This window comes from Salvelinus fontinalis, chromosome 1 (assembly GCF_029448725.1).
Source record: "Salvelinus fontinalis isolate EN_2023a chromosome 1, ASM2944872v1, whole genome shotgun sequence".
NCBI lineage: Eukaryota > Metazoa > Chordata > Actinopteri > Salmoniformes > Salmonidae > Salvelinus > Salvelinus fontinalis.
Window position 1 is genome coordinate 89102400 of NC_074665.1, and position 21047 is coordinate 89123446.

General features: G+C 46.3%; 1 protein-coding gene across 2 annotated transcripts in view; it reads left to right on the plus strand.

Moving 5' to 3' along the window:
* LOC129863440 (piggyBac transposable element-derived protein 5-like) overlaps positions 1–21047 on the plus strand; it is a 53149-nt gene that overhangs the window by 22387 nt on the left and 9715 nt on the right. The window contains exons 3-6 of one of the 2 annotated variants that reach the window (XM_055935430.1): positions 8649–8783; positions 9970–10150; positions 18802–18999; positions 20952–21047. The exon at positions 20952–21047 is cut by the window's right edge and continues 10 nt beyond it. In XM_055935430.1, coding sequence (XP_055791405.1) covers positions 8649–8783; positions 9970–10150; positions 18802–18999; positions 20952–21047 — 610 coding nt within the window. The remainder of the gene's footprint in view (positions 1–8648; positions 8784–9969; positions 10151–18801; positions 19000–20951) is intronic. The other variant, XM_055935438.1, reaches the window with a different exon arrangement.

The window sequence follows — 21047 nt, forward strand, 5'->3', positions numbered from 1 at the left end:
CACATGTTGATATAGGATACAGTGATGAGTTCTGTAACTATCACCCGTGATAAACCTGAGTGCACAATGGTAAATAGCATCCAGTGGTTTTAATGTGTTTGCCGATGCATGCATATAGATAATATCACCATAATCTAAAACGGACATAAAAGTAGCCTGCACAATGTTTTTCCTATTTACAGAGGACAGACAAGCCCTGTTTCTGTAAAGGAATCCTATCTTAAATTTGAGCTTTTTTCCCAATTCAGTAACATGTTTTTTAAAAGAAAGCCTATCATCTATACTACAACCAATATAACAATATTACAACCAATACAACAACCAACACAACAACCAATACAACATATAACAACCAATATAACAATATTACAACCAATATAACAATATTACAACCAATATAACAATATTACAACAAATACAACATATAACAACCAATACAACAACCAATATAACAATATTACAACCAATACAACAACCAATACAACAACCAATATAACAATACAACAACCAATATAACAATATTACAACCAATACAACAACCAATACAACAACCAATATAACAATACAACAACCAATACAACAACCAATACAACATAACAACCCATATAACAATATTACAACCAATATAACAATATTACAACAAATACAACATATAACAACCAATACAACAATCAATACAACATATAACAACCAATATAACAATATTACAACCAATATAACAATATTACAACCAACACAACAACCAACACAACAACCAATACAACAACCAATACTACAACCAATATAACAATATTACAACCAATACTACAACTAATATAACAATATTACAACCAACACAACAACCAATACTACAACCAATACTACAACCAATACTACAACCAATTTAACAATATTACAACCAATACTACAACCAATATAACAGTATTACAACCAACACAACAACCAATACAACAACCAATACAACTGTCACGTTCCTGACCTGTTTTCTGTTGTTTGGTATGTGTTTAATTGGTCAGGGCGTGAGTTTGGGTGGGTAGTCTATGTTATGTGTTTTCTATGTTGGGTTAATGGGTTGCCTGGTATGGCTCTCAATTAGAGGCAGGTGTTTGCCGTTTCCTCTGATTGAGAGCCATATTAAGGTAGGTTGTTTCACATTGTTTGTTGTGGGTGGTTGTCTCCTGTGTCTGTGTCTATGTTGCGCCACACGGGACTGTTTCGGTTTGTTTGTCCGTTCGTTCGTTTTGTGTAGTCAGTTTTCCTGTTCGTGCGTTCTTCGTGTATATGTAAGTTCATTAGTTCAGGTCTGTCTACGTGGGTTTGTTATTTTGTAATTATCAAGTGTATTTCGTGTCAGTGTTCGTCTTGTCAAATAAATCATTATGTATTCATCACCCGCTGCGCCTTGGTCCACTCTCTCACCGAAAGACGACCGTTACAACAACAACCAATACTACAACCAATACTACAACCAATATTACAACCAATATAACAATATTACAACCAATACAACAACCAATATAACAATATTACAACCAACACAACAACCAATACAACAACCAATACAACAACCAATACTACAACCAATATAACAATATTACAACCAATACAACAACCAATATTACAACCAATACTACAACCAATACTACAACCAATACAACAATCAATACAACAACCAATATAACAATATTACAACCAATACAACAACCAATACTACAACCAATATAACAATATTACAACCAATATTACAACCAATATAACAATATTACAACCAATACTACAACCAATATTACAACCAATACAACAACCAATATAACAATACAACAATACAACAACCAATATAACAACCAATATAACAACCAATATAACAAGATAACGACCAATATCACAACAAATATACCAATATAACAACCAAAATAAAATATTACAACCCGTATAACAACCAACATAACAACCAATATTACAACCAATATACCAATATTACAACCAATATACCAATATTACAACCAATATACCAATATTACAACCAATAAACCAATATTACAACCAATAAACCAATATTACAACCAATAAACCAATATTACAACCAATAAACCAATATTACAACCAATATACCAATATTACAACCAATATACCAATATCACAACCAATAAACCAATATCACAACCAATAAACCAATATCACAACCAATAAACCAATATCACAACCAATGCAACAACCAATATAACAAGATAATGACCAATATCACAGCCAATATCACAACCAATTTAACAACCAATATAACAGCTAATATAACCAATACAACAATTTAACAACCAATATAATAACTAATAACCAATACAACAATTTAACAACCAATATAATAACTAATAACCAATACAACAATTTAACAACCAATATAATAACTAATAACCAATACAACAATATTACAACCAATATAACAACTAATAACCAATACAACAATATTACAACCAATATAACAACTAATATAACCAATACAACTAATATAGTAATATCACAACCAATATAACAATATACAGTGCATTCGGAAAGTATTCAGACCCCTTGATTTTTTTTACATTTTGATATGTTACAGCCTTATTCTAAAATGGATTACATAGTTTTCCCCCTCATCAATCTGCACACAATACTCATAATGACAAATCAAAAACAGATGTTTAGATTTTTTTTCAAAACCCCACCCCCCCAAAAATCGGAAATATCACATTTACAGAAGTATTCAGACCCTTTACTCAGTACTTTGTTGTAGCACCTTTGGCAGCGATTACAGCCTCGAGTCTTCTTGGGCACACCTGTATTTGGGGAGTTTCTCCCATTCTTCTCTGCAGATCCTCTCAACCTCTGTCAGGTTGGATGGGGAGTGTTGCTGCACAGCTATTTTCAGGTCTCTCCAGAGATGTTCAATTGGGTTCAAGTCCAGGCTCTGGCTGGGCCACTCAAGGACATTCAGAGACTTGTCCCGAAGCCACTCCTGTGTTGTCTTGGCTGTGTGCTTAGGGTTGTTGTCCTGTTGGAAAGTGAACCTTCGCCTCAGTCGGAGGTCCTGAGCACTCTGGAGCAGGTTTTCATCATGGATCTCTCTGTACTTTGCTCCACTCATCTTTCCCTCAATCCTGACTAGTCTCCCAGTCACTGCTGCTGAAAAACATCCCCACAGCATGATGCTGCCAACACCATGCTTCATCGTAGGGATGGTGCTAGGTTTCCGCCAGACGTGATGCTTGGCATTCAGGCCAAAGAGATCAATCTTGGTTTCATCAGACCAGAGAAGCTTGTTTCTCATGGTCTGACTCCTTTAGGTGCCTTCTGACAAACTCCAAGTGGACTATCATGTGCCTTTTACTGAGGAGTGGCTTCCGTCTGGCCACTCTTCAATAAAAGCTTGATTGATGGAGTGCTGCAGGAACTCTGGAGCTCTATCAGAATGACAATCACCTCCCTGACCAAGGCCCTTCTCCCCCAATTGCTCAGTTTGGCCGGGCGGCCAGCACTAGGAAGAGTCTTGGTGGTTCAACACTTCTTCCATTTAAGAATGATGGAGGCCACTGTGTTCGATGGGACCTTCAATGCTGCAGACATTTTTACGTACCCTTCCCTAGATCTGTGCCTCGACACAATTCCTTCCACCTCATGGCTTGATTTTTGCTCAGACATGCACTGTCACCCGTGGGGCCTTATATTGACAGGTGTGTGCCTTACCAAATCATGTCCAATCAATTGAGTTTACTACTGGTGGACTCTAATCAAGTGGTAGAAACATCTCAAGGATGATCAATGGAAACAGGATGCACCTGAGCTCAATTTTGAGTCTCATAGCAAAAGGTCTGAATACTTATGTAAATAAGGTATTTCTGTTATTTATTTTTTATGCATTTGCAAAAATTTAAAAACTGTTTTCGCTTTGTCATTATTGGGTATTTTGTGTAGATTGCTGTGATTTTTTGGGGGGATTTTTTTTTAACCCATTTTAGAATAAGGCTGTAATGTAACAAAATGTGGAAAATGTAAAGGGGTCTGAATACTTTCCGAAGGCACTGTAACAACCAAAATAAGAACCAATATAACTGCCAATATAACAATCAATATATCAGCCAAAATAACAACCAGTACAACAATATAACAACCAATACAACAACCAATATAACATTTTAGTAAGGCAATAATAAGGCTGCATTGTCTTATTTGAAATGCCTGTTCAAATGTTCTAAATTGAATAACTCTGGGATGTGCCCAAAGTGTCAGTCAAGGTGTAGTGTACTCTCAACTATATACATAGTGTACAGGAGGCTGACAGTTTGCCTCGGCGTGTTCCCTGGTGACCATCAGGCGTTCCGCATGGCATGTAAATTCCCTGTCAGACATGGCGGATCAAATCAGCACGCTGCTGCCTCCCAGAGCTGACAGGGGAGGAAAGGAGTGTTGACTGGGCACCTTCCTTCTCCTCCACTCCCCTCAACTTCAATCCCCTCTGTTCTGCTCCCCTCCACTCTGCTCCCCTCCACTCTACTCCTAGGAGTCTAGATGGAAATGAGGCAGACCCACTCAGTCAGAGCATAGCATTGCACATCTGGTTTCCTTGTTCTCTCTCTCTCCCCCTGTCTCCCTCCCCTCTCTCTCTATATATATATACACTGCTCAAAAAAATAAAGGGAACACTTAAACAACACAATGTAACTCCAAGTCAATCACACTTCTGTGAAATCAAACTGTCCACTTAGGAAGCAACACTGATTGACAATACATTTCACATGCTGTTGTGCAAATGGAATAGACAAAAGGTGGAAATTATAGGCAATTAGCAAGACACCCCCAATAAAGGAGTGATTCTGCAGGTGGTGACCACTGACCACTTCTCAGTTCCTATGCTTCCTGGCTGATGTTTTGGTCACTTTTGAATGCTGGCGGTGCTCTCACTCTAGTGGTAGCATGAGACGGAGTCTACAACCCACACAAGTGGCTCAGGTAGTGCAGCTCATCCAGGATGGCACATCAATGCGAGCTGTGGCAAGAAGGTTTGCTGTGTCTGTCAGCGTAGTGTCCAGAGCATGGAGGCGCTACCAGGAGGCAGGCCAGTACATCAGGAGACGTGGAGGAGGCCGTAGGAGAGCAACAACCCAGCAGCAGGACCACTACCTCCGCCTTTGTGCAAGGTGGAGCACTGCCTGAGCCCTGCAAAATGACCTCCAGCAGGCCACAAATGTGCATGTGTCTTCTCAAACGGTCAGAAACAGACTCCATGAGGGTGGTATGAGGGCCCGACGTCCACGGGTGGGGGTTGTGCTTACAGCCCAACACCGTGCAGGACGTTTGGCATTTTCCAAAGAACACCAAGATTGGCAAATTCGCCACTGGCGCCCTGTGCTCTTCACAGATGAAAGCAGGTTCACACTGAGCACATGAGCACATGTGACATGTGCTGCCTGCAACATCCTCCAGCATGACCGGTTTGGCGGTGGGTCAGTCATGGTGTGGGGTGGCATTTCTTTGTGGGGCCGCACAGCCCTCCATGAGCTCGCCAGAGGTAGCCTGACTGCGATTAGGTACCGAGATGCGATCCTCAGAGCCCTTGTGAGACCATATGCTGACACATGCACATTTGTGGCCTGCTGGAGGTCATTTTGCAGGACTCAGGCAGTGCTCCACCTTGCACAAAGGCGGAGGTAGCGGTCCTGCTGCTGGGTTGTTGCCCTCCTACGGCCTCCTCCACGTCTCCTGATGTACTGGCCTGTCTCCTGGTAGCGCCTCCATGCTCTGGACACTACGCTGACAGACACAGCAAACCTTCTTGCCACAGCTCGCATTGATGTGCCATCCTGGATGAGCTGCACTATCTGAGCCACTTGTGTGGGTTGTAGACTCCGTCTCATGCTACCACTAGAGTGAGAGCACCGCCAGCATTCAAAAGTGACCAAAACATCAGCCAGGAAGCATAGGAACTGAGAAGTGGTCTGTGGTCACCACCTGCAGAATCACTCCTTTATTGGGGGTGTCTTGCTAATTGCCTATAATTTCCACCTTTTGTCTATTCCATTTGCACAACAGCATGGGAAATTTATTGTCAATCAGTGTTGCTTCCTAAGTGGACAGTTTGATTTCACAGAAGTATGATTGACTTGGAGTTACATTGTGTTTAAGTGTTCCCTTTATTTTTTTGAGCAGTGTATATTAATATATATATCTCTGTAAAAACCAGCAGGCATTGTTCAAAACCCTCATCATTTTCCAATGCAAATACTTTCACTCAGACATTCACTTCATTATCTGCACTTACTGCTGAGTTCCAGGGACATTTATATCACTGAGTCCAGTAGCTGTAGAGGTATGAGGTGAAATATGCCCTCCATAGCTCCACAGTGGGGGGTTGGTGATATCCTGTCTCTGATTGGGCTGCCTCTGTCTGGGGCTCTGATCAGCACAGCCTGGGGATGGATGTTCTGTCTGAATAATGAATGCCTTTTCCCTGGCTGTGGCCAAGAAAAAGTGTCTACCAAAATGTTCCAGGTAGTGTTTTTTTCTGTCTGTGAAGCCTAACTCCTTCCGCCTCTGCCTGTTATAATGAGAATAACAGAAGCCTTTTTAGAAATGTTTTTTCTTCCCCCTTTTAGACAGCTCATTAAGTGCAGTTTCTACTTTAAGACGAAAGAAAAGGTGCATGTCAAAGCCTTCCAGTGCATCTCTGGCATAGCAGGGGTTCTTTGGAAATTACATTCAAATTGCTGAGCTTTGTGGCACTAACAATTCTGCTTAGGTCCAATGCTACTCTCTCTCATTAACGTACACAACACAAACACCTCTGTTTAGAGATCTAGCACGTCTGGCAAATAGAAGGTGTACCTTTTTGTTTCCATCTCTGTCTTCTCAGACACTGTGTGTCTCTCTCAGGTAGGTCATGGCTCTCAGAATGCCACCTATCTTCGCTAATGCAGTAGCTGTCAGACAGATAGAATTCATCTTTGTCATGGCCTCCACTGAGATGAAGTCATTGGGGTTGAGAAATGGGTTTGATACCCATCCATCCTCCACAGGACAAAGACTAACAGAGCATTAACAGATGGTAGTATTATCAGTAGAGTACAGGGTCTAAAGGACAGGTCTATAGCCATACTGTCATATTTCAGGCAGCAGTGAAAAGTCAGACAATACACAGATTTGTGACTGATTTTACCCATGTAGGAATAACTGAATAATTTAGAAAATCCTTCTGTGAATCCTTTTGATGCTCAAGATCTGTTTAATGAGGGAGACCTGTAGATAACTATCAACAGCTGCTGTTTGTTTCCAACGTAATAATTAATATCTCAAACACAGTGCTTATAACAAATTCCTCTGGTCAACTGTCACCATGTCTCTGTGTCTTATTGACCTATTGGACTCCATGTAAAGGATCCAGGTGTTTCTATCACCAACGTGACATTGCATCAACAAAACAAATCACTATAGGGGAAAAACAACCTGGAACAACCAGTCACATCATGCCTTCTCTACAGTGCTCAATACATGTCTGAAATACCTGCTCCCTGATCAGTTCAGGTTCTCCTGCAGACCTAGAAACCATTTTTCGGTACTTCCTCAGTCAGGCGGCCTGCCGTGTGTCTGTCTCCCCAGTGGTAGGAGGTGTGAGTTAACAGAGATGTAGCAGGCAGCACATCTACAGTACTCAATATGGCCTGTTCTGTTCTGGGCAAAACAAACACCACCTGTGCCTCGTAGTGGCTCCTTGGTCTGGTGCAAAATCACTGTGGCGACGCATGCCGGGGCCGTCCAGCCAACTTGACATTCTGCAGACTAGAAAGCCAGCCAGACAGATAGAGGGGTTAGACACACTGTTTCATTAACAGTAGGATGTTAAGATGCTCCCTAGCTTTTGTCTGTAGTCCACACACATAGAGTACGATCAGTCAGCAACAGCTACCATGCTGCCACCCTCAGGCATTTAATGGGTCAGTACCCCCACATCCCTGGTTATATACCTGCTCTTGGCTGAAGGAGACATCCCTGGTTATACACCTGCTCTTGGCTGAAGGAGACATCCCTGGTTATACACCTGCTCTTGGCTGAAGGAGACATCCCTGGTTATACACCTGCTCTTGGCTGAAGGAGACATCCCTGGTTATACACCTGCTCTTGGCTGAAGGAGACATCCCTGGCTATATACCTGCTCTTGGCTGAAGGAGACATCCCTGGCTATATACCTGCACTTGGCTGAAGGAGACATCCCTGGCTATATACCTGCTCTTGGCTGAAGGAGACATCCCTGGCTATATACCTGCTCTTGGCTGAAGGAGACATCCCTGGTTATACACCTGCTCTTGGCTGAAGGAGACATCCCTGGTTATACACCTGCTCTTGGCTGAAGGAGACATCCCTGGTTATACACCTGCTCTTGGCTGAAGGAGAGGTTTCCTTTATGTTTTGTTGTTGCATTGTCCAGAAGGAACCTGCAAGTAAGCATTTTGTTGGACGATGTATACCATGTGTATCCTGGACATACTGTACGACTAATAAACTTGAGGATGCCTTTGAATATGAACTGTACAAACTGCTAGGGGAAAGATTGACATGTTGGAGAGGTGATGCTGTCCCAAAGGTACTCCATGACGTAATACTGATGCTTTCCCTCTGTCCCAAAGGTGCTCCATGAGCCCCTTATTGACGAGGACCCGGTGTTCATCACCACCTGTACGGAGAGAGAGCTGAGGAAGAGGAAAAAGAGGAAGTTCAGTCTGTGGGTCCGCCAGTGCACATCCACTGGTTTCATCTGTCAGGTACTGTGTGTGCGTGCGTGTGGGCGCATGAAAGAAGAAAGGGAGATGGCGAGAGCACTGGAGGAAGAATGAGGGGAGGGAGGGACTGCAGCCTCTTGGTTTTCTACTCTTATATCTGGGAGCTAGCCCAGATTTGTGACAAAGACTGTCCACCTTCAATTACGCCCAGTACAACCACCTTGGGGCTTTCACAAGACTAGTTGCAATTGGTCTAGACTGTAGAGGACACCAACACTGCAGGACAGGACAATCAGACCATGCCCTTCCCCCTCACTCAGACACAGCTGAGAGATCCAGACAAACTGTGATTGGATGACTGATGTGGGACATCCAGTGCCTCAATCAGTCTCCAGAAACAAATGTTTTATTACTGATTCCCAGGAGAAGGCGCCAGTCCACTTAGTATAATTGCTCTCTGTTCTTGGTGAGAGTATGATACGTCAAATGACTGCTGCCCCATGCCTCAAACAGATCCAGGAAGACATGAGAATGTATGGATATGCACGGGCCGTGTCCCAGTTGGTGGGAAGAAGAATAAATCGATTATGTCCTTTTTTTGTGTAGCTTTCTCTTACTTGAAAACAACAGGGTTAGTATTATTGTCAATAGAAAACTACAGGGTTAGTATTATTGTCAATAGAAAACAACAGGGTTAGTATTATTGTCAATGGAAAACTACAGGGTTAGTATTATTGTCAATGGAAAACTACAGGGTTAGTATTATTGTCAATGGAAAACTACAGGGTTAGTATTGTCAACTACATTGTGTGATGAGAACTAGCGTATCAATCAACTTGTCTGATCAGAAGTATTTAAATGTAAATGGTAGTCAATGGAGCTAAGCCAGCAACTCAGATTGTAGGAGCCACATCAATGTGGCTAATTGGAACACTAGCCACTACACAGACCATTCCTGAGATCATTATGTATTCATTTGTATATGTCAGTGTATGACATTTTACATTTGACATTTTAGTCATTTAGCAGACACTTTTATCCAGAGCCACTTACAGGAGGAGCAATTAGGGTTAAGTGCCTTGCTCAAGGTCATATCGACAGATTTGTTTTGCCTAGTCGGCTCAAGGGATTCGAACCAGCGACCTTTTGTTTACTGGCCCAATGCTCTTAAACGCTAGGATACCTGATTACGTTGTGGTGGTATTGACTGTCTCTGTCTCTCTTCCAGATCTATGTGCATCTGAAGGAGGGCCAGGGTCCTGATGGGTTGGCCACCCTGAAGAACAAGCCTCAGCTCCACAGTATGGTGGCCAAGCAGCTGTGTCAGAACCTCTCTGGCCGCAACAGCATCATCTTCACCGGGCCCAGCATCACCAGCCTCAACCTGTACCAGGAGTTTGAGAAACAGGGTAGATCTTAATCTTTCATCCCATTTATCTCTTTACTCCTCATTCTTTCCATCCACCTCTTTCTTCTCTTTCACTCTCTCTCTCTCTTTACAGTACTGTAATCTCCTTCCTGCTCATCCTCTGCCGTTTTTAATTGCCATAAACGACCTCCGGCTACTGTAGCACTGAAATTGAAGACTGTCAATTGAAGTTCACCTTGAGACTCCCCTGAGAACCAAGATGTAAATTGTGTGTATTCTGCTTCCATGCCTACCACCCACTAAGCTGCGTAACTGGCCATACAGTAAACTGTGAAGATGACGTACATTAAATTCTCCTGATTCTTATTTTGGAAACCGAGAGCACCAGTATATCCTACTGTTAATGAACAGAGCAAACAGCCTAGTGAGATATGAATAATTTTAAACTCCATAAAAATTTGAAATGCCATTGTCTTTCTTTCACCCCTTGTTGAGTAAGAGGTGGTAGAGGGAGAGTCTGTCCTCAGTGCCCTCCTCTAGGCTTTATCCTCTGATCTCAATCTCAACACTGACTGGGCACCTGTAAGGCCAGACAAAATTGATTCACTGTTTAACAGATTTTCCCCCCAGAAAAGTGAGGCGAGCGAGCAAAAAAAATCACAAAAAAATCGAATTTGTTCATGAGTTGGATAAGGAATAACAGTACTTTACAACATTGTCCTTGGCTATATGGACATGAACAATAGGCGAAATATTTAATTTCAGACTGATTTTCCGATTATTATTATTATGAATACACAAATGAACAGTAATGAACATTATTCACATAGAATATTGCATTCTATTATACATCCTATCATATTCAAAAATGATAATACATTCATACATAATTTTATTTTTTATCAGTTCATTAATCTACTTAATTGTATAGCCTAACAAATTCAAGAATGATTGACAATAAATAATTGTAATCAAATGTAAAATGTTGCATAATAACGAGTTAATTACGTGAATGCATCTCTATAGCCTAGGCGTTAACAAAATATTCATACAAATATGATTAGGTCTCTCAGACTAGTAGGTCTTGTAGAAAGAGGATCAATCAAGTTAGGTCTGCAAAATTAACGTAGCATTGGAAAAAATACATAAATCCAGCCATAGCGTATAACCCTTAATCATAAAGCGTTACAAAATAAATTTAGGAATATATGTTATTCAATTATTGCACTCACACTGCTCGCGCGCGCCAACGAGAGTCTGCGTTGCCAAGAGCTAAAATAGAAGTCATTCGTATTTCTGATGCAGATCGCGCTGCAAGTCCTGCCTCTCCCATCTCCTCATTGGTTTATAGAAGCAGGAAGCATCTCTTGGTTATACCCACGTGGGTGATTGAAAGAAGAACTGTGTTGCCGGTTGTCTGGTAATACTATGAAAGATTAGATGCCAATCACCATATAAGTTCAAAGATGAAAAAGCCTGGAAGGAGGAGAGATGACTAGAAACGATTCGGTTGACCGTTTTTATGTGTGGATTAATTGTTGGAGTAGAGGACCTTGTGCATTTCAGGTAAAATAACCTAATGTTTATATCCCAGGACAAATTATCTAGCAACAGCAAGCTAGCTAAATAGGACAAATTAGCTAGCAAGTGCAAGCTAACTAGCTAAATTGCCATAAATGTTTAATGCTTTTCGACCTGTCCCCAAATTAATGTCATTGGTTCAGAGTTTGTTTTGATATTATAACCTGCGTGTCGTGATCGCGTAGCCGGTTTGTGTTCCGAAGAGTGACTAAATTCGAGCCCAGTAACTTTGCTCACCGCATTCTCCTTCGATTGTCTGGTCTGGCTGCCACGAAAAGCCCCACTTGCTGATCTGTACGAAGTGTGTGCGTGCCACTGGCGATGTACTTGCTAGCTGTTCTCCGCGGCGCATCTTCACTTCAAACGCATTCCGTCTTGGTGTTATCAGTTGGTTTACTACTACTGGTCGTACCGGTAAAATGTAAGTTATGAATCGCAAATCACCATACAGCTTACACACTTCAATTCATTAATCATTTTGAGTTCAATTTGGTTGTCCAAAATACTGTAATGACCTGACTAGATCATAAAAGAACAACTGTACAGACAGAGGATTGAGTTTACGAATGGACGGTTTATTAAACCAACTTTACACAGGCTACTGTTTGGCCGTAGCCCACGCCAAATAAATGAAAGATAACCCACAAGCCAATCGTGACCTTCTCTTGTGAAGCCCAGACGTAAGAGAGAGAACAAAGGCGAAACCTGGTCTTAACTTCCAATGCTCCATCCCCCTGCCCAACCCCCCTCCACGCCACTCCGCCAACCGCCAGGATGCCCGGCATCAGAACATTCCAGGCATTCCCGTGATTGGCAGATAGCAGGTTGATTGACATGTCGGACACCGCGAACACTGGGTACTGGTCAGTACAACACAACCACCTACTAGCCTAACACATAACACACAGATGTCTGTGCGGGTCGCTACACAGCCCCCCCACCACAAAGTCCCTCGTCCCCGAGGGAACAAACAAAGTCTCTGAAGCGACCCGGAGGTCTCCTTTGCCTGCGTGGCCGTGATGGTCGCAGAGTGCCCCTCTGGGAACCAGGGGATGAAGGCAGGGATATGGGGGACAAGGAAGCGGGAACGGGTAATACAGTCCGTGGCTCTGGGGAACCACGCGGTGACACAGGGGGGAAGACAGGGGGAGTGGGCTGTCTGGAGCCTTGTCTGCGGCACCTGGGGGTGGGTGCCTGGAGAATGGCATTGCCAGAGAGGGGAATTGTGGGGGTTCCTGGGGTTTGGGGAGAAGAGGCCCCTCTGTATGGGGCTAACCTGTCCCGGTGCAGTGCCACCTTTCTCCCCCTGGGAGGAAGCTGCACCCGGTAAACAACCTCCCCTACCCTCTCCAGGACACTGCAGGGTCCCACCCAGTGACTGTCCAACTTGGGGCATCTGCCTTTTTTCCTTAGCGGGCTGTAGACCCAGACCAGCTCCCCAGCCACAAAGTGCCTTCCCCGGGTGTGCACGTCATAGTTCCTCTTCTGCCTCACACCTGCATTCACCAGCTGCTCTCTGGTGAAGGTGTGGGCTGTCTCCAGGCGGTCCTGGAGTCTCCGGGCATACTCCGGCCCCGGGGGAACATGAGGGCTATCCAGGGGCCGACCAAACGCCATCTCCGCAGGGGTGCGGATCTCTCTCCCCAACATGAGGAGGGCAGGCGTGCAGGTGGTGGAGTCTTGGACAGCGGAGCGGCATGCCATGAGGACCATAGGCAGGTGCTTGTCCCAGTCACGCTGGTGTTTGGAAGAGACGATGGCCAGCTGCTGTCCAAGCGTTTTGTTGAAGCGCTCCACAAGGCCATCACTTTGAGGATGGAGAGGAGTAGTGCGGGTCTTGTGCATACCCAGCCTCTTACACATGGTGGCGAACACACGGGACTCAAAGTTTCTGCCCTGGTCGCTGTGGATGGACTCTGCAGCTCCAAACCTGCTGAACATCCCCGCTGTCAGGGCGTCGACGATGGTCTCTGCCTCCTGGTCAGGCAGAGCATAGGCCTCGGGCCATTTTGTGAAATAGTCCATGGCCGTGAGCACCCAGCGGTTTCCACTGTCTGTGGTGGGGAACGGCCCAACTACATCCACTCCCACCCTCTCCATGGGAGCCCCCACGGGGAACTGTTGGAGCTGAGCATGAGAGCGGCCTGGGGGGCCCTTTCTCGCTGTGCAGTTGTCACAGCGGCGACAAAAGTCCTCCACATCCCTCTTGTGCTGCCCCCAGTAGAAGCCCTGACGGAGACGGCGCAGTGTTTTTGTGACCCCAAAGTGTCCAGTCCCCACCCCGCCATGAGTACTCTGGAGCACAGCCTCCCGCAATGCTTTTGGGACCACCACCTGCCACCTCTCCTCTCCCGTAGCTGACTCCTTCCATGCCCGCTGTAGCACGCCATCAGCCAGCCGCAGTCTCTCAAACTTTGACCACAACCCTTTGGTCGCGAGTGAGAGCGCTGTCACCTCTTCCCATGGTGGCCTCACCTGCGCCTCTACCCACTGTAGCACTGGCTGTAGGTCTGTGTCCCGTCCCTGCTGCTGCCGCCATTCAGCCACGTCGACAGTCTGCAGCTCACAGCAGACAGGCCCGCTCGCCCGACACACTGTGGCACAGACCCCCTCTGCACACAGCTCTCTCTCCCGTCCCTCTCTCCGTTCACAGTGGCGGCAGCCGTCTGCAGTACAGGGCCGACGGGACATGGCGTCGGCGTTGGAGTGGCGTGCCCCTGCCCTGTGCAACACCGTGAAGTCATACGGCTGAAGCTCCTCCAACCAGCGTGCCACCTGGCCCTCTGGCTCTCTGAAAGACATGAGCCACTGGAGAGCAGAGTGGTCAGTCCTTACAGTAAAGGGCAGACCACCCAGGTAGTACTTGAAGTGTTTGACGGAAGCCACAACAGCCAAGAGCTCCCGCCGGGTGACACAGTAGCGGCGCTCATGTTTGTCAAATGTTTTGCTGAAGTACGCCACCACTCTCTCCCCCGCTGGCCCCACCTGGGCCAGCACCCCACCCATGCCCACATTGCTCGCGTCTGTGTCCAGGATAAAGGGCAAGGTGAGGTCAGGGGGGGAGAGCACGGGGGCCTCGATCAGTGCACGTTTGAGGGTGTTGAACGCCTCCTCACACTCCACTGTCCAAGTGAAAGCTTTGTCCTTCGGCAGCAGGCGGTTCAGTGGAGCAGCAACGCTTGAGAAGCCCCGTACAAACCTCCTGTAGTACGAGGCCAGGCCCAGGAAGCTCTTCAGCTGACGCTGGTCGGTGGGGGTGGGCCAGTCTCTGACAGCCCCTACCTTGTCCTCCATGGTGCTGATCCCCTCCTTCCCCACTCGGTGGCCCAAGAAGGACACCTCTCTCCTCACGAAGTGGCACTTCTCGGGGTGGAGCTTCAGACCTGCGGCAGCCACCCTCTCCAGCACACGCCGTAGCGCCCCCAGGGCTGACTGGAAGGAGCTGCCATGGGCCAGGATGTCATCGAGGTATACCAGACACTGCTGTCTGGGGATGCCATCCAGCACCCTGTCCATCAAACGCTCAAAAGTAGCTGGAGCGTTTTACAGGCCAAAGCACAGGACCTTGAACTGCCAGTGTCCTCTGTTAGTGGAGAATGCAGTTTTGGCTCTGGCCTCTGGGGAGAGGGGCACCTGCCAGTAGCCACTGCGGAGGTCTAGTGAGGAGAACCAGGAGGAACCCTAACCAGGTCCAGCGACTCATCGATACGTGGTATGGGGTATGAGTCCTTCCTGGTTACCTCATTCAGCCGCCTGTAGTCCGCACAGAACCTCAGCTTGCCCCCCTTCTTCGGAACCATGACGACTGGCGCCGCCCAGGGGCTGTCTGAGGGCTCAATGAAGTCTGCCCGCTGCATCTCCAACACAGCCTTGTCTGCCGCCTCCTGGCGTGCCAGCGGGATACGGCGGGGACGCATCTTGATGGGTCGAGCATCACCTGTGTCGATCTCATGCTGCACCAGATGAGTCTGACCCACCTCTTCCTCGCTCAGCGCAAAGCTGTCTCTGAATTCAAACAGCAACTGCCACAACCGTTCCTGCTGCTCGGGGTCAAGACCAACACAGTTCCTCCCCCATATCTCCCTCACTGCAGACAGTGTCCTCTCCTCTCCCATCTGGGGTAGCTGGGCTGGGGGGGCGCGGCCTGGGCTCACAGAGGGCTGTGTCATGGAGGTAGCTGGGGGAATGTAACACACCGCAGTAGGTGACAGGGGGGCTGGGGAAAAGTCACACACAGCTGTGGGGGAGGGGGGGCAGCCATGAGTCTCTGCTGCTTTAACTGTTGGAGTAAAGGGTTTGTTGGGTTGAGTGAATGTGACATTAGGGGGGGCCATGGTGACTTCCGGCCCTCCCTGGAAGCTCAGTGTGCCCCTATTTAGGTCTAACTGGCAGCCTGTGCTCCTAAGAAAGTCCAACCCCAGAATACAAGGGTCCTGCACAGCCGCCACCCACACAGGATGACGCACAGTCCTGCCCCCTACTGTCAGAGTCATTATTCCCTTCCCTTTCATGGGTGCCAGCTCACCTGTGACTGTGCGGAGCTGCACAGTTGTAGGCTCACACTGAGTCCAACCTGGCACAATATCTGGCCTCACCAGGGTTACTGTGGACCCAGTGTCCACCAGGGCAGAGCAGGGCACCCCCTCCACAGTGACAGGGACATGACAAAAGTCCCCAACACAGGTCCGGCCCACCACAACAACAGGCTCCATCCGCTTGCCCTCGTCTGCTTCTGGGGGAAGTGGAGCCTTGCTTCCCCGTCTGTGCCGGTGGGCTCCTCCTGAAGAAGATGGTGGTTGGGATAGAAAGCCAGGGGTCCGCACTACCCGGTCTATGCGGACCCCGAGCCGTTTCCCTGAGCTCTGGGGGACATGGGGCAATTTCGGCGCAGATGGCCTGGCTGGCCACAACCCCAGCAGACCCTGGGACCAGGGTGTGTGTTTTGTGCCGCCTGTAGCGACACAGCACGAATGAGTTCTGTCATTTCAGCCACCCATGCAGGCTTTTCCGGCTCCGGGCTGCTCTGCCCCCCAGCTCGCACTGAGGGTGTGTCTCCCTGCACCCCCACCAAAGCCCCAGCTGAAGTCCCAGCCCACACCAGCTCCCTCTCCAAAGCCATCTCCAAGGCTATCTGCAATGACTCAGGATGAGCCAGCTGGGTCTGTATGCGCAGCTCCGTAGGAGAGAGCGCCTGTATGAACTGGTCCCGTGCTAGCTCGCTCTGCACGGAGGGGGGCATGTGAGCATATGCCCGCCGAGAGAGGCTCTCAATGTCATTAGCTAACACCCGTAGAGGCTCTCCAGGCTGCCTGCGTCTATTACTCAGTTCGGAGCGCAGTAGCCCGGGCTGTACACACTGTCCATAGCGCTTCCTCAGTGCTCCGACTAAAGCACCATAATCATGTCTGTCCTCGGGGCTAATCAATATCAAACAAGACAGAGCTTCATCCGTGAGGCATAAAGCCAACTGCAGTGCCCTTTCTTCATCCGACCACCCCCTAAAATGAGCTAACAGTTCAAACTGAGCATGAAAAGCTTCCCAATCCGCCTTACCGGAATACTTCGGGGTCTTAACAGATACGGACGCAGCCGGGAACTGGGCGCCGCCATGTTTGTTTACATCCTGAGCCCCAGATTCCTCGTCCCGCCGCGTCGACGTCACCACTTCGGCCCGCCCACCAGAATCCGCGCGAAACACAGTCGACGAGGCGCTCATGCCCTCTTCAGCCGCCATCACTCTAGCGTCCTCCCTCAAGCGGCCTCTGCGCTCCGACGCCCTGGCGATCTCCTCAGCCAGAACCTCCGACGTCCATTCACACGTATCTCCTTGGCCATAATCGTACCCTACCTCCACCTTCACTTTCGGATTCCCTCGAAGCATTTTCAACCCCCGTTCTCACCTACGGTAGCTAGCCACAGAAGTCAGCTAGCTAGCTGGCTAACTTTTATCAACGTTTTTACTTCTGACACCAATGTAATGACCTGACTAGATCATAAAAGAACAACTGTACAGACAGAGGATTGAGTTTACGAATGGACGGTTTATTAAACCAACTTTACACAGGCTACTGTTTGGCCGTAGCCCACGCCAAATAAATGAAAGATAACCCACAAGCCAATCGTGACCTTCTCTTGTGAAGCCCAGACGTAAGAGAGAGAACAAAGGCGAAACCTGGTCTTAACTTCCAATGCTCCATCCCCCTGCCCAACCCCCCTCCACGCCACTCCGCCAACCGCCAGGATGCCCGGCATCAGAACATTCCAGGCATTCCCGTGATTGGCAGATAGCAGGTTGATTGACATGTCGGACCCCGCGAACACTGGGTACTGGTCAGTACAACACAACCACCTACTAGACTAACACATAACACACAGATGTCTGTGCGGGTCGCTACAATACTATCAGTTTGCACTGTGTCTTTGCTGATGAATGCCCTGATCTCTGGCCAGTTAATTGGTGAAATTACTTTGTTTCGTCTATTATTCCCTTCTAATAGATCTGAAAATGATGCAATAACAATGCATTTAAACAACTATTTGTTTATAATGAGATACGTCCCACGTTTAATCTGGACACAGATAGTTGGAATTTGCGCTGGCTTCAGCCATGACTGCATGAGAGAGAAATGAAACATCTGCAGGTGTGAGCGTGTGTGTTTCACTGTCCAATCCGAGGCTTGCACATGATCTGAGCGTGTGGTCTGAGGCTGCTTGGTCTCTTGGGCATCAACTTGGGAAAGCCTCAAGGGAGAGCGGACAGTGCATTATAAACAAAGAGATGATATTGGCCAAAAAATAACATCTGATTTTTAGTTGTTTTTTTTCTTTCGGTGTGTGGCGAAAAGTGAGGCGGGGCATCCGTTAATCAGTAATTCAACTTTGTCCAGCTTAATCTGGGCCATCTCTCATTTAGCAGGAGGGTGGGTTATAGGAAAGAAGAGGGTTATATTCAGCACACATCAGGATCAAAACTCTCACAAGTACATTACATTGTGCACACAGAAGTAAATTTAGCAGTGCGGTGGAACATTTAGCTGAAAATCCTTTTTGTATGTTGTACCATCCTGACGTGTCCCAAATGTCTAAAGGTGTGTGTTTGTCCTCTGCCAGAGATCTACTGCTGTGGGCTGCTGAGCACCAGGAAGAGTGACTGCACCGGCCTGCCCCAGTGCATGCTGGTGAACCCTGAGAGCCCACAGCAGAGAGGCCAGTCCCGCAGCATGATGAGAGGCAACACCTCCCTCATCAGCTGGTATAACAAGGGACACTTCTGCTTCCTTACCAACGCCTATTCACCTACCAAGGAAGGTGAGTACTCCCGCTCTGCAACCAGTGTTATATTAATAACGTTTTCTTTTTCATACATTTTCATTCAGATGTGTTTAGGTGGATGTTTAAACTGTGTTCAATCATGGGCATATATTTGTGGTGAACTGCCTTCAATTTTAAAACAAAACGTTGATACTTATTTTGATCATGTCAACCTACTGCATCACTAGAATGTTCTGAAATGGAGCATCATTATGAAGCTCTTTAGGGCTGACTGATACAAAATGAGTCACCACCCACCATTGACATGATGTGGATTTCCCAGATCAAAGTAACTCCTAGGTGTTAATGCACTCATAATCTACCCTGTAGACTGCTGGGGAACCGTCATGAAACACCTCATCATTCTCTCTCCCTGTATGAGGATGGAGTGATGATCAGAGATAATGAGAAAATCCCTGTTGTGTGGCATGTGAAAAGGTCTCTCACCTCAGACACATTTCATTCCATTTGTAAAATAAGAGGTGAGAAAATGCATTATATCTGGATAGATAAACAGCATGGATCCAGAGTAGATGAGTGGAATCGATGGAGAGTTCATATTTCCACTCTTGAGTGGCGCAGCGGTCTAAGGCACTGCATCTCAGTGCTAGAGGCATCACTACAGACCCTTGTTCGATTCCAGGCTGTATCACAACCGGACGTGATTGGGAGTTCCATAGGGACAATTGGCCCAGCGTCGTCCGGGTTTGGCCGGTGTAGGCCGTCATTGTAAATAAGAATTTGTTCTTAACTGACTTGCCTAGTTAAATCAAGGTTAAATAAAATAAAAACATGCAAATAAACAAAAGCTGCATTATTAGTGTTGTATTCAATGAGGAAAATCCACCCAATCTGAATGAATCCTAGAGAGGATGTAGGTATTTTTCATTGTCCCTTAATCCAGTACAAATGATCTCACTACTGAAAATATAAAAACCCAAAATACAGCAAAACACAACCCCCTCCCACCCCAACCTTCTGTTTCCCCTCCAATCGTTTCTTATACATACTAGTCATTATTTTCTTTGGATGGTTAAGTGGTGGTCATAGCATTTCATTATAGCTACAGAGAAAGCCATCTGACCTTTGAATAAATATAACACTGTATCATTGGTGAAATGGCTGTGAAATGAAGTAATCATGTGAACGACTGAAGCTGAGGCAATGGTGAGGGAGAGTCAGAAATATTTCCAAATTGAGACCTTACCAAGTCTGCTGCTAAATTATATTCTTAAATTCTGTCAAGAAAAAAATCCATTGTGTTTCCTGACTGAAATGAGGTTACTCTGATCTCGCATTTATTTTTCAAATTACCCTCCAGTAACTTTCCAATTTGTAGTGTAATTAGCATAAACTACCTGAGGATCATTTTTATGGAAGCTACAGATGGAGGTTCAGTCAGTAACCGTATCAAAGGCCTGCTAATGGTTCAATTGGGATCCAGGGGACTACTAGACTTGTTCCCTCGCAGCGACCTCCATAATTACACTAACTGCTCATGTTCATCTATTTTTCATGTGGTGCTTCACCTGTAATCAGTTTATTTTAGGTATTGGGTTGATACTTTTAAAAATGCGTTTCTCCTAGCTACACTAGTAAGCACTCAGTCCTGTTTTTCTTGTTACAGATCAAGGTATTTTCTGCAGAATATATTGGTTATTTTGGCGCTATAGTGAGAAACCATCAAAACTGGATTTTGAGGCCTGCCTTTTAGTTATGTACAGCATCACTCTTTATCCAGTTACAGTTGGGCTATACTTTACTGTTAAGATATTATGCCACAAATGTCACTTGTATTGTACTTTGTCACCGAGTCTGAACATCAGTTTACATAATACTTCTTTTTTTAACTCAGTGAAATTTGATTCCCACTCCCATTAGCCTTCTCTGAGTCATGTGTTGGGTTCCAGCTCCCATTATCCTTCTCTGAGTCATGTGTTGGGTTCCAGGGGTGATCATCAAGAGGAAAAGTGGTGAGATTCCCTGTCCGCTGGCTGTGGAGGCCTTCGCTGCACACCTCAGCTACATCTGCAAGTATGATGACA